Source organism: Mus caroli, chromosome 15 (assembly GCF_900094665.2).
Source record: "Mus caroli chromosome 15, CAROLI_EIJ_v1.1, whole genome shotgun sequence".
NCBI lineage: Eukaryota > Metazoa > Chordata > Mammalia > Rodentia > Muridae > Mus > Mus caroli.
In genome coordinates, this window is record NC_034584.1 from 95,987,400 (window position 1) to 96,000,770 (window position 13,371).

A 13,371-nucleotide genomic window follows, 5' to 3' on the forward strand; every position below is an offset into this window, starting at 1 on the left:
AAAAAAAAAAAAAGAACTGGACTAGCTGGGCAGTGGTGACACATGACTTTAAACCCTTTAAACCCAAAACCAAAAAAAAACAACAACAACAACAAAAAAAAAAAACAGTGAGTGGCCTTTGGGCAAGAACCATAGCCAGCTGGTGAGATCTTCCTGCTAGTGAGGTCACAGTTCAGAGGTCAATGATTGAGGACTGGAGGTCATCTGACTAACAGCCTCTCTCCTGCTGTCATTGAGCTGGGCTCAAAATTGCCACTCTCCTGCCTTAGCCTCCTGAACAGCTGGAACCACAGGCGTTTGCTTCTGCTGTGGTTCTTTATTCTCACTGATGCTCTAGGAATGAGACAGAAGTTGGGGCAGCTCAGGTGCCATGCTTAGCTCCCCAGCACTTAATGTGCAAGGTTCAGAAAGAGGCTCAATAAAGTGTGAAAGAAAGGAATGGCTGGCGGAAAGGACAATAGGCTCTCGCCTGGCTTTGTCCCATAGGCTGTGAAGACACAGTTTCTGGAGCAAGCACAGAGAGAGTTGGCAGAGCTGTTGGATCGGGCCCTATGGGAGGCTATGCAAGCTTACCCCAAACAAGACAGACCTCTTCCCTCCACTGCCCCAGATTCTACAAGCAAGTGAGTGAGGGTCCCAAGACAGTGTTCCTGTAGCCCCTTTGCCAGCCTTGACATGACCCGACTTCAGCCTCCCTTCTTCTCTCCTGATCACCCTGTCTCTCTAAACACACACAGGTACATACATGCACACACACACATACATGCAATATGTACACACATGTGGAAACACACACACACACACAAATGCCCACAGTCACGTATGCATTCATGCACACACATGAACATGCACACACACCACACATATACATGCACACATGCACACACAGGTACTCATTCACACATATGCATACACAGGTACTCATGCATGCACATGCACGCACACACACATACACACATTTGCTCATGCACATGTGGACACACACATGCACTCACATATGTGTACGCACACATTCACTCATGCACATGCATACACACACATGCACACAGGCAGAAACACACATAAATGCACATACCCACACATGCATGTATGCCTACACAAGCACACAGGTTCACAGGTATGCACATGCATGTACATATGCACATGTATGTGCTCACATGCATGCACACACTTGCACACACACACTCATTCACTCATGCACATGAGTGTGTGCGCGCACACACACACACACGTACACTCCTCCATCTTCCAGGCCTCATTCAGCCATCTACCTTCCTTGGCTAGCTTTACTGCTTCTTCTTCCTCTCTTCTTCCTCTGGTGCCTGGCTCTGAAAACTGTCTCAATCTAGGACCCAAGAGTTACATCCTGGAAAACGGAAAGTTTTCATCACCCGCAAGTCACTGATCGAGTAAGTTGGGGGTGAGGACAGAGGATGAGGAGAAAGGCTTTGGCTGGGGGGTCCCACGGATGTTACAGTACTCATGCATGGGCTTTGGTGGTCTGCTGAGAGGCTCTGGAGAGGGTGCTGCCTTGAGGAAGACAAATTAGGAGGAGAAGCTCCAGCCACAAGCTTGCCCTGAGCTCCTCTGCAGGCTGCTGAAGATGCTTCCTCCCTGCCCCTCGGGCTCCTTCCTTCCAGTGAGCTAATGGAGGTGCAGCATTTCCGGACCATCTACCACATGTTCATAGCAGGCCTGTGCGTCCTGATCATCAGTACCCTGGCCATCGACTTCATTGATGAGGGCAGGTAGGTACCCCTTGAAACAGTGACCTGGTCAGGTATCCTGGCCTATTCTCCACACCTGCCTTCAACCTTCTCTTAACTGAGCCACCTCTCCAGCCCCGTGGCTGAGAACTTTTGATCCTTTTGCCTGTCTCCCTCCCAAGCAACTAAAGTTACAGGCCTGAGCCACCAGGTCTGGCTTGTTTATTTGTTATTGTTATTTTGTAACAGGGTTTCCCACTGTAATCCTTGCAATCCTGAAACTCACTCTGTAGACCAGGCTGGTCTCAAACTCACAGAGATATGACTGCCTTTGCCTCCTGAGTGCTGGGATTAAAGGCATGGGCCACCACTGCCAGGCAGGCCCGGTGGTGTTTTTGTTTGTTTAATAGTTTGAGTTTGCTCTAGAATGTTTCCTGTGCATTCACATATATATGTCCATAAGAACCAACAAGATACGTGCTGTTGGAGGTGTTTATAAGTGAGATACTATACCCTGATTTTATAACCAAGTCTTGTCAGCTTATTGATCTTTAGTGACTACGGAAAGTGAAAGACCCAGATTTAGTTCACGCAGTCCTTTATTAACAGCTATTGAGGTGGTTTCCAGTATGTATCTATTTGTTTGAGACAGAATCTCATAGCCCAGGATGGGCCTGAAGTTAATATGTAGTTAAGGAAGACTTTGAACTTCTCGTCCTCTTGTGTCCCCCTCTCAAGTGCTGGGATCTCAGGCACACACTAGAGATTGACCCTAGAAGTTTCACGCATCCTGGGGAAGCTCTCTACCAACTAATTTATATCCTCCGCAAAAATCCCATTTGCATTTTTCACTTTTAATTTTATGTACTAGTTAGTGCTCTNTCTGTATGTACATTTTTGTACCAGTAGAGGGCATCAGATCCCATTACAGATGGTTGTGAGCCACCATGTGGTTGTTGGGAATTGAACTCAGGGACCTCTGGAAGAGCAGCCAGTGCTCTTAGCCACTGAGCCATCTCTCCAGCTCCCATTTTTCACCTTTATAAGCCACACGTTCTTTTTTAATTTTTTTAAATTTAGTTTTATGTATATAGATGTTTTCCCTGCATGTCTCTGCATCACTTGTGTCTGGTACCCAGAGAGGGCAGAGAGAGGATTTGTTGCCCTGGAACTGCAGTTACGGATGTTTGTGAACCAGCATGTGAGTGCTATGCTGGGAGTTGAGCCTGGAAGAGTCAATGCTCTTCACCACTGATCTATCTCTCCAGTCTCAAACAACACATTTTTTTAAAAAGTTTTTTTTTGTTTGTTTTAGACAAGGGCTTCCTATGTCCTAGCTAGTCTAGTGTAACTGCTTGGTCTTTTCTATGTCTGCTCCAGTTCCCAAATAATGACATGGAGGCTTATTAATTAAGAATTAATATCTTGAGCCAGGCGGTGGTGGCGCACGCCTTTAATCCCAGCACTTGGGAGGCAGAGGCAGGCGGATTTCTGAGTTCGAGGCCAGCCTGGTCTACAAAGTGAGCTCCAGGACAGCCAGGGCTACACAGAGAAACCCTGTCTCGGAAAAAAAAAAAAAAAAAAGAATTAATATCTTGGCCTTAAGCTAGGTTTGTTCCCCAACTAGGTCATAACTTAATTAACTTTTTTTAAAAAAAGATTCATTTATTTATTTATCCAGAAGAGGGCATCAGATTTTGTTACAGATGGTTGTGAGCCACCATGTGGTTGCTGGGATTTGAACTCAGAACCTTTGGAAGAGCAGTCGGCGCTCTTAACCACTGAGCCATCTCACCAGCCCTTAATTAACCTTTTTATACTATTCTATGTCTGCCACGTAGCTGGTTTCCTCTTCTCAGTTTCAAATGCCCAACCTCTTTCATGAATTGGTGATGAATTCCCTTGAGCCTAACTCTTTCCCCAAGTTCCCTCCCCTTCTCTCTGTCTCTCTGTCTCTCTGTGTCTCTGTCTCTCTCTGCTCTGTGTTTCTCTGTCTCTGTGTGTCTCTCTGTCTCTCTGTCTCTGTCTCTCTGACTCTGACTCTGTCTCTGTCTCTCTATCTCTGTGTTTCTCTGTCTCTTTCCATCTCTCTCTCTGTCACTCTGTCTCTGTCTGTCTCTGTCTCTCTATCTCTGTTTCTCTCTCTCTCTCTCTCTCTCTCTCTGGGGGGGGGGTGTCCCACCTTCCACTCCCCACCTTGGCCATCAGATTTTTTATTGCTAGGTGATGCTTTTACACAGTGCACAGCAGATTATTCCTAGTCTAGGACTTCCATCCTCCTGCTTCAGTCTCTGAGGTAGCTGAGATTTTAAGCAAATTCTAATACCTTCCGCCCAGTCGTGTGAAACACTGAGCATGGAGCCTTCCATGAGCCTGGGCCTACAACTATAGACACACCGGAGGGACCAAATTCATAATAATACAAAATAAAATCAAAGCTCACCTCCACACCCTAATGCTTGTCATATTGAGACCTTCTGCAACACTCACACTGACCTGGGGCTCAAAGGTCATTTAGGTCAAGCCTATCCCGTGTGCAGGCAAGGACCTGCACCGGAAGTCCCGTCGGTATCGGGGCTAATCCGAACACTTTAAGAACACAGCTTTTCAAGAACCCTCAGCTGGCTCTGCATCTAGCTGAATAGGTAGAGGGCCTGCTTAGTATTGGGGAAACCCTGGCTGGGTCTGACCCCAGCAGTGCAGGCATAGGCTAAGGTGACCTATGCCTGAATCCTGGTACTAAGGAGGTGGAGGCAAGAAGATTAGAAGTTCAAGGTCATCCTCAACTACATAAGTGAGCTCGTGGACAGTCTGGGATACATGAATACATGAGAATTGTCTAGAAAACAAACAAACAAACAAAACATAACAACCAGCTCAGTTTGCCCCCGTTACTGTCTTCCTTTCCACCGGCCTAGGTTGATGCTGGAGTTTGACTTACTCCTCTTCAGCTTCGGACAGCTGCCCTTGGCGCTGATGACGTGGGTTCCCATGTTCCTGTCTACGCTCCTAGTGCCCTACCAGACCCTGCGGCTGTGGGCCAGGCCTCGCGCTGGGGGCGCCTGGATGCTGGGGGCCAGCCTGGGCTGCGTTCTGCTGGCTGCCCACGCTGTGGTGCTCTGTGTCCTGCCGGTGCACGTGTCAGTGAAGCATGAGCTTCCGCCCGCCTCGCGCTGCGTGCTGGTGTTTGAGCAGGTGAGGCCCCAGAGACTCCAGGAAGGGTCAACAGAGAATGGGCAAGGATAGGCAGCATTGACAAGGGCCGAGCTGGCTGGGTTTGGTTGCTAGGTAACACTGTGACTCTGGCGGGATGAAGACTCTCCCTTTATCCTTCGTCCCACCCCAGTCTTTGTTAAGCTACAAAGTCATAACAAAGAAATAGAAAATGTGAACTGGAGAGGAGATGGCACTGGCTGCTCTTTCAGAGGTCCGGAGTTCAATTCCCAGCAACTACATGATTGATGCCCTGATTGATGCCCTCTTCTGGTGTGTCTGAAGTCAGTGACGGTGTACTCATATACATAAAATAAATAAATCTAAAAAAAAAAAAACAACCCAAAAAACAAAACAAACAAAAACAAAACAAAACCAGAAACTGTGGGCAAGGCAGGTCTTGAATTGGCTTGCCTCTCAGTGGTAAATCTGAGTACAGAGAGGTTATTTTCTAGAACCACATAGCAGCTTGGTCTCCCTTCCACCTCAGGTCAGATTGCTGATGAAAAGCTACTCCTTCCTGAGAGAGACTGTGCCTGGGATCTTTTGTGTCAGAGGAGGTGAGGTCCCCCACCATTGTGGACTGGATCGTGATTCTTGGCTGCTGGGGAAGCCACAAGATGCAAAGTTCTGCCCTCCAAAGCCGCTTGTCCAGCAGACACAGCTCTGACTTTTAGCTGGGCTAAGTGGCCTTCTACACGAGCATTCTCAGGCCCACTTCTGAGAGAACCACGGTTACCCAGACCTCCTGGTGCTATCCAGGTCCCAATCTGGAAAGAGAGGGATGACAGAGAGTGGGCGGTGGCTGCCCAAGGAAGCTCTGGCCACAGCCCATCTAGGATGTGAGCGAGTTCAAGCGGCAAGGAACGCACACCCTGGATCCCTGCCCAGTCCAGCCCCGCCCCCTGAGTTACCACAGTTCTGCCCTCCCTATCCTGACCCCCACTTTTCATTCCTGCCCAGGAAAGGGCATCAGCCCCCCAAGTTTCTCCAGCTACCTCTACTTCCTCTTCTGCCCTACACTTATCTACAGAGAGACATACCCCAGGTAAGACCCTGCCCACCTCCCCAAATGCTCAAGCCTAGTAAGGGTGGTACTCTTCTCCTGCAGGCACTGGCCTCTTGTTCCTAAGGATGTGACAGGGAAACAGTCTGTGCCTTCCTTTGCCCTGGACATTGCCATGATCGATCAATCCAGTTCTGTCCTCCACACCCCAGAAATTGTGCATGATTGGGCATGATTAGTGACATTTAAACTAAACATCCACTTATTGTGTTTGCTCTGGGGAACTCAAAGTATCCTAGGTCCACCCCCATCACCCCAGGGAATCCATTCAGGCCTGTGCAATGGAGCCTTGGAGAAAGGGCTAAGGAACCAAGCAGAGAATGACAGAAAAGGGTGATAACCATGTTTTCCCTCACTGCTGCAGGACACCCAGCATCAGGTGGAACTATGTGGCCAAGAACTTTGCCCAGGTCAGGAGATGGGGTAGAAGATGGCCAGCTGTGACTCGTGGCGGCTTAGAAGCAGGGGAGCCTGGGGAGGAGGCAGTGGCTTTGCCAAAGCCATGTGTCCTACTCTGTCTGTAGGCCCTGGGCTGTTTGCTCTATGCCTGCTTCATCCTGGGCCGCCTCTGTGTCCCTGTCTTTGCCAACATGAGCCGGGAACCCTTCAGCACCCGGGCTCTGCTGCTGTCCATCCTGCATGCCACGGGGCCAGGTAAGCATGACGTCACGGTGACGGAAGGCTGTGTCCAACCCTGAGGGGAGGCTTGTCAGGGAAAGCGTCTCTCTGTTTCTGAGTTCCTTACACCTGCCTCTCCTGTCCAGGTTCATTACCAGTATCTTCCTGTAGCTGGTAACATAGCTCCCCCACTCACATTCTCCCTCTCCGGCCTGGGCCTGGCTTTGCCTACCAGATGATTTTCCTCCTGCAGATTAATAATCCATGACTCTGCTTCACAAGGCCTGCCTTCCTTCCTTCTCTTAGTCCACATCCCTTCCTTCTGCACTGGGGAGTAAACCCAAGGCCTCACACATGGCAGACAAATGCTTTACTGTTGAGCTACACCCCCAGTCCCCTTTTCACTCCTTACCTTTTTCTTTTAAAAAAAAAATCTTTTTTTAGAAGATTTATTTAGTTATTTATTTTATGTCTATGAGCATGCTATCCCTGACACACCAGAAGAGGGCATCCAATTACAGATGGTTGTGAGCCACCATGTGGGAATGAACTCAGGACCTCTGGAATAACAGTTGGTGCTCTTTAACTACTGAGCCATCTCTCCAGGCCCTCACTTCTTACCTTGAGAAAGGTCTGACTAAGTTTCTCAAAAGGGACTTGAACTCTCAATTGTTTTGTTTGCTTTTGGTTTTGTTTGTTTGGGGTTTTTTGTTTTTGTTTGTTTGTTTTTGTTTTTTGAGACAGAGTGCGTCTGTGTGGCTTTGGTTCTCCTGGAACTCACTCTGTAGAGCAGACTGTCTTCGAGCCTGGAGATCCGCCTGCATCTGCTCTGAGTGTTTATAATTATTTATGTTAATGTTTTGCTTGTTTTTGAGACACCTCTACCAAGATTGGCCTTAAACTCAGTCTTCCTCTCTCATCATCTTTTTCTAACTTTTATTTTATTTATTTTTATTTTTTTATTTTCTATTTTATTTTATTGTTTTGGCTTTTCGAGACAGGGTTCCTCTGTATAGCTCTGGCTGTCCTGGAACTCACTCTATAGACCAGGCTGGCCTCGAACTCAGAATCTGCCTGCCTCTGCCTCCCGAGTGCTGGGATTAAAGGCGTGCGCCACCACGCCTGGCTTATTTTTTTATTTTTATATTTATTTATTTTATGTATATGAGTACACTGTAGCTATCTTCAGACACACCAGAAGAGGGCGTCAGATCCCATTACAGATGGTTGTGAGCCACCACGTGGTTGCTGGGATTTGAACTCAGGACCTCTGGAAGAGCAGCCAATGCTCTTAACCGCTGAGTCATCTCTCCAGCCCTCTTTTTCATTTTTATTGCACATACTTTTTTTTTTTTTTTTTTTTTTTTTTGAGATAGTGCCTTGTTGTGTCACTCAGTCTAGCTTCCCTGAGCCTCCTTGGCCTCCCCGTTGCTGGGATTACAGGTGGCCACCTCAAAGCCACACTCCTTTCTCAGCCATATTTTCAGTAATCTCAACCTTGTTCTGTATACACCCCTGGGACGCTCCCACTTGTCATATCAATAGTTCCATTATACCTGACCATGATCCATATATGGGTTTCACCGTGTGTGCATCTGTCTCAATATGATGGATTTCCAAGGGTCAGGGGCAGTGTGAGTCTGTATTTCTGACTTTCAGGCCTAGGGCAGGGTCAAGCACACCAGCAAATATGCGTGTTAAGGAACGCGTGAACGGTGAATGCCTGCTTGCTCAGTGTTGGGGGCCTAATGGCTGGGCAAAGCGCGGGGCTGCACCTCTTGTCCCGCCCGCTAGGCATCTTCATGCTGCTCCTCATCTTCTTCGCCTTCCTGCACTGCTGGCTCAACGCCTTCGCCGAGATGCTGCGGTTTGGAGACAGGATGTTCTACCGGGTGCGGCCTGGACCGGGGCTAGCTGAGAGCTGTAGCTGGGGAGGTTGACCAAGGGCCCGGAGTTGGGGAAGAGGGTGACTGCAGTGGGTGCCACCTTGCAGGGCTGTTCGTCTCCAGCCGTGAGCAATGTGGGCCTCAGGGTGTGGGGATGGTGCCAGTCCTTCACCTCTAGGCCGCAGGGCTGACTGCTTCTGTGTGGATGATGCAGCAAGGTTCTCTTCTCCTGAGTGGAGAGGCAGGAGGGCGGGGCCGGGCTGGGAGAGGGATTTTAGGGAGCTGGTGGGGGTGGGAGTGGGGGTGGGGAGCGGCAGCCGGGGCCTGAGATCTCGCGTCCATTCCTTCCCAAATCCACACTCCCCACAGGACTGGTGGAACTCGACTTCCTTCTCCAACTACTACCGCACCTGGAACGTCGTGGTCCATGACTGGCTGTACAGCTATGTGTATCAAGATGGGCTGTGGGTATGAGCTGTACACACTCCTTAGTTCTCTCGGTCCCAACAGGGGACTTTCTCCTCCTTTTATTCTGCCTCACTCACGTACAAGGGCAGATGTCTGGGGCTTGCTGGCCAGCCAGCCTGGCTTACCCGGTGAGTTCCGGTCACACGAGACTCTCAGAAAACAACAAAAGGGGCTTAAGTAACATGACAACGTCCTCTGGCCTGCACCCTCATGGACACGTGCACACAAAATATAAGACTAGGGGGCCAAGTATGGTGGCTCAGGCAGAGGAGGAGAATCTCTATAAGCTCAAGGCTTACATATGGAGCTCTAGGATAGCCTGGACTACACAGAGAGACTCTGTCTCAAAAATACAAAGGTTGGAGCCAGGCATGGTGGCACACGCCTTTATTCCCAGCACTCGGGAGGCAGAGGCAGGTGGATTTCTGAGTTNGAGGCCAGCCTGGTCTACANAGTGAGTTCCAGGACAGCCAGGGCTATACAGAGAAACCCTGTNTCAAAAACACCAAAAAGCAAAAAACAAAAATAAAACAAAACAAAAAAAACCAAAAACAAACAAAAAACAAAGGATGGTGGTGACAGTGGTGATGATGATGGTGCTGCTGATGGTGGTGATGACGGTGATGATGGAAGTTGATGATGGGGACACTCTTAGTAGCAGAGCACTTGCTAGCATTCATAAGGCCCTGGTCTCCAACACTGTCAAAATACAAAAGCAGTAAAATCACACAGCGATGGACCAACAGGTCAGAACACTGCTCTTAAATGAGATTAGTGTGGGCTCCCACACCCTTCCCATTGAATCCCGTTCCTTCCTGGCTTCATGAAGAGGGAGGGACTCTCTGTGAAGGTGCTGTGTGAGACGTGCTCATTTTCACCTCTGCCCCCCCAGCTCTTAGGCAGGCGGGCTCGCGGGGTGGCCATGCTGGGAGTGTTCCTGGTGTCTGCAGTGGTTCATGAGTACATCTTCTGCTTCGTCCTGGGGTTCTTCTACCCGGTCATGCTGATGCTATTCCTTGTGATCGGGGGTGAGTACACCCTCTATGGCCCTAGATGGGAGGCAGCCTGTGGGAGGTGGCCAGGCTGCTCCTGAGATGCTAAGGAGAAGGCTGTATGGGCGGTCTCAGTAGGCAATAGGCATACATATCCTGAGGGACGTGGGGAAAGGTTTCTGGCCACAAGAAGCATTTGATCAGGGGAGGAGGAGGGAAGGGGAAAGAAAGCTTGGTATGGCCAGAAATAGAGCATGGTTCAGGAACTGAGGGGTAAACTGAGCAATATGGATTTCTCCCAGTTCCTGAGACCTTTAGGAGTTTCTGCAGCTGGGGTCAAGGTCTTATCTGGGGAGGGAGGGTTTCCTTTGTGGTAAATCCCTTCCCAGCCCCTAGCATGGGAGGCAAAAGGAGACAAGGTACTGGAGTGACAACCTGCCTCACACCTAGGGCTGCTGAACTTCACCATGAACGACAGGCACACAGGTCCAGCCTGGAACATCCTGATGTGGACCTTTCTCTTCATGGGCCAGGGCATCCAGGTCAGCCTATACTGCCAGGAGTGGTATGCTCGTCGACACTGTCCCCTGCCCCAGGTAAGACAACAAGCTCTCCTCTCCAGGTTCCCCATGCAAGATAGGGCATCCAGCAGCCAGCCATGTTGGGCTCTGATCTATTCAATAGCTATGGTCAGGGACAGGGTATGGCTGGGGGAGGGGTGTGTCACCAAGAGTGACCTCACTCATAATTACCCTTTCCTAACACAGACAACATTCTGGGGGATGGTGACACCCCGCTCTTGGTCCTGCCATCCCTAGAAGTCAAGGCTTCATGTTACGCAGATGACAGCATCAAGCTCCTCTGCCTGCAAAGCCCAGCCAAAGCCAGGGTTCCTCACTACCTCATTTGGAGTCAGGAACTTGCACATAGGACCTTCCAGGGGGCCATGGGGACTCAGGTACCCACCTCTGTGGTCAGCTGACCACAGGCTCAGTATGGTGTGACTCGAGCACCTACCCTCTGTGGACTGGGCACAGGTTCCCTTCTGACCCATGTCTCTCCAAGTGTGCAGAGACTCAGAGGAACAGGGCACACCAAAGTTTGACACGTTTGGTTCTTTCTGCTTCTCCCAATGCAACAATTAAATCTTCGTCTCAGACTGGAGAGATGGCTCAGTGGTTAAGAGCACTGAGTGCTCTTCCAGAGGTCCTGAGTTCAATTCCCAGCAACCACATGGTGGCTCACAGCCATCTGAAATGGGATCTGATGCCCTCTTCTGGTGTGTCTGAAGACAGCGACAGTGTACTCACATACATTAAATAAATAAATCTTTAACAAAAAATAAAATAAAATCTAAGTCTCTCTTTTAATTCACTAATGATTTGTTGAAAACACTACTTTATTATTGTTTTAATTTTTATTTATTTTTTATTTTTGTTAATTTGACTTTTGGGTTTGTGAGAGTTTTGCTTTATTCCACTTTGGTTTTCTTTCTTTCTTTCTTTCTTTCTTTCTTTCTTTCTTTCTTTCTTTCTTCTTTTACTTCATTTTTCTTCTTTGGGCGTTTGGTTTTGTTTTATTTAGCTCTAGGACTGGCCTAAAATTTGCTGTGTCAACATGTCGGCTGCAAACTCACAGAGATGCCCCTGTCTCTGCATTTCAAGTGCTGGGATCAAAGGTGTGTGCCAGGGAAAATGCACTTCATCAACAAGTGGCCTTATAAACAATACATCACAAACAGCCTAAAGTTTATCTATAATGCACACACACACACACACACACATACACACACATGCACACACAATTGAGTATATACCTCTGTTTCATAGTATACTTCCCAAAGGATATTTTCTAGCAAAAAGAGGTGAAACATTGTTCCAGGAGGGGCTGGAGAGAGGTGTCACTGGTTAAAGGTTTGTACTAGGAGCCTTATCCAGAGGCTTACAACCTATAATTGCAGCTCCAAGAGGTCTGACGCCCTCTTATGGCCCCTGTGAGGTAATGCACTCTAGCATACAAGCTCACAGTCACACACATGCATACACTTAATTAAAATAGGGAGCCAGGTGGTGATGGCACACGCCTATAATGGAAGCACTCAGGAGGCAGAGGCAGGCAGATCTCTGAGTTCCAGCCTAGCCTGGTCTACAGAGCAAGTTCCAGGTCAGCCAGGGGTACACAGAGAACCCTGTCTCAAAAAAAACAGAAACAAACAGAAAACCAAAACAAAAAGGGAAGGTAAGTAGAGTGGTAGGTTCCCATAATTCTGAGGCAGGAGGATTGAATGTTAAGGTCCAGCCAGGGTTAGAGAGCAAGGACAGGTCTTAAAGCTAAGCCCGGCAAGATGGCATGCCTGAATCACTCTCAGCTAAGTGCTGGTAAGTTGGCATGCCCTCACACTCTCAAGGTTTCCTGACTCTGGACGCCTGTAACAGCTGCTTCAGGCCACATTATCTGACTTCCTCACCAACATGGACTGTACCTTGTTCTGTGGGCCAGAAGAAAATCCTTCCTTCCTTAAGTTGATTTATCAGAGAATTTTACCACAGCAATGGGAAAAGAAAGTAACTTCACATATTCTTTAATATTTTATTTTGCTTATTTTGACTATTCTTTTAAAAAAATCTATTTATTTCTATTCACATACACTGGCATTTTGCTTGGATGAGTGTGCTGAATCCTCTAGAGCTGGAATTATAGATAGCTGTGAGCTGCGATGTGGGTGCTGAGAATTGAACCTGGGTCCTCTGGAAGAGCAGCCAGTGTTCCCAGTGTTCTTAAGTGCTGAGCCATCTCTCCAGGCCTCCCCTCCTCCTCCTCCTCCTCTTCTTCTTCCTCCTCCCTCTCCTCCTCCTCCTTTTCTTCCTCCTTTTCCTCCTCTTCCTCTTAATGTGCAATGTGTGTGTGTGTGTGAGACCAGGTATACCTGTGTAGGTCAGAGGGCAACTTGTGAGAGTCTGTTGTCTCTTTCCACCATGGAGTTTCCCCAGGGAATGAATTTAGGACATCACATTGGCAGCGGGCACCTTTACCAGCTAAGGCATCTTGCCAGCACCAAAATAAAATATATGAATTTAGCTTTTTTTTTTTTATTTTAAATTCATCTGATATCATGCTTGCCTTAGCATAGAAGTACTGGCTTTCTTTTCTTTTCTTTCTTTTTCTTTCTATCAGCTTGACAGAAGCTAGAGTCATTTGGAGAGAGGGGGTCTCAAATGAGAAAATACCACTACCAGATTGCCTATGGAGGTCCCCACTCCCTCTGGTTGGTGGTTCTGGGTGCTGTAAGAAAGCAGGCTGAAGCCTGTCTTACACCTCTAATGCATTTGGGAGGCAGAGGAAGGAGGATTCTTTGAGTTCAAGGCCAGCTTGGTCTGTGCAAAGAATTCTAGGACAGTCAGAGCTACACAGAAAGGCCCTGT

At 48.4% G+C, this 13,371-nt stretch overlaps 1 protein-coding gene across 1 annotated transcript in view; it reads left to right on the forward strand.

Moving 5' to 3' along the window:
• Positions 1–11,296, forward strand: part of Soat2 (sterol O-acyltransferase 2) — a 13,795-nt gene extending 2,499 nt beyond the window's left edge. The window contains exons 3-15 of the mRNA XM_021183111.2: positions 487–623; positions 1,350–1,409; positions 1,641–1,748; positions 4,625–4,901; positions 5,410–5,479; positions 5,883–5,967; positions 6,350–6,395; positions 6,510–6,639; positions 8,398–8,495; positions 8,859–8,957; positions 9,850–9,985; positions 10,400–10,545; positions 10,717–11,296. Coding sequence (XP_021038770.1) covers positions 487–623; positions 1,350–1,409; positions 1,641–1,748; positions 4,625–4,901; positions 5,410–5,479; positions 5,883–5,967; positions 6,350–6,395; positions 6,510–6,639; positions 8,398–8,495; positions 8,859–8,957; positions 9,850–9,985; positions 10,400–10,545; positions 10,717–10,767 — 1,443 coding nt within the window. The 3' untranslated portion in view covers positions 10,768–11,296. The remainder of the gene's footprint in view (positions 1–486; positions 624–1,349; positions 1,410–1,640; positions 1,749–4,624; positions 4,902–5,409; positions 5,480–5,882; positions 5,968–6,349; positions 6,396–6,509; positions 6,640–8,397; positions 8,496–8,858; positions 8,958–9,849; positions 9,986–10,399; positions 10,546–10,716) is intronic.
• The last annotated feature ends 2,075 nt before the right edge of the window (positions 11,297–13,371 follow it).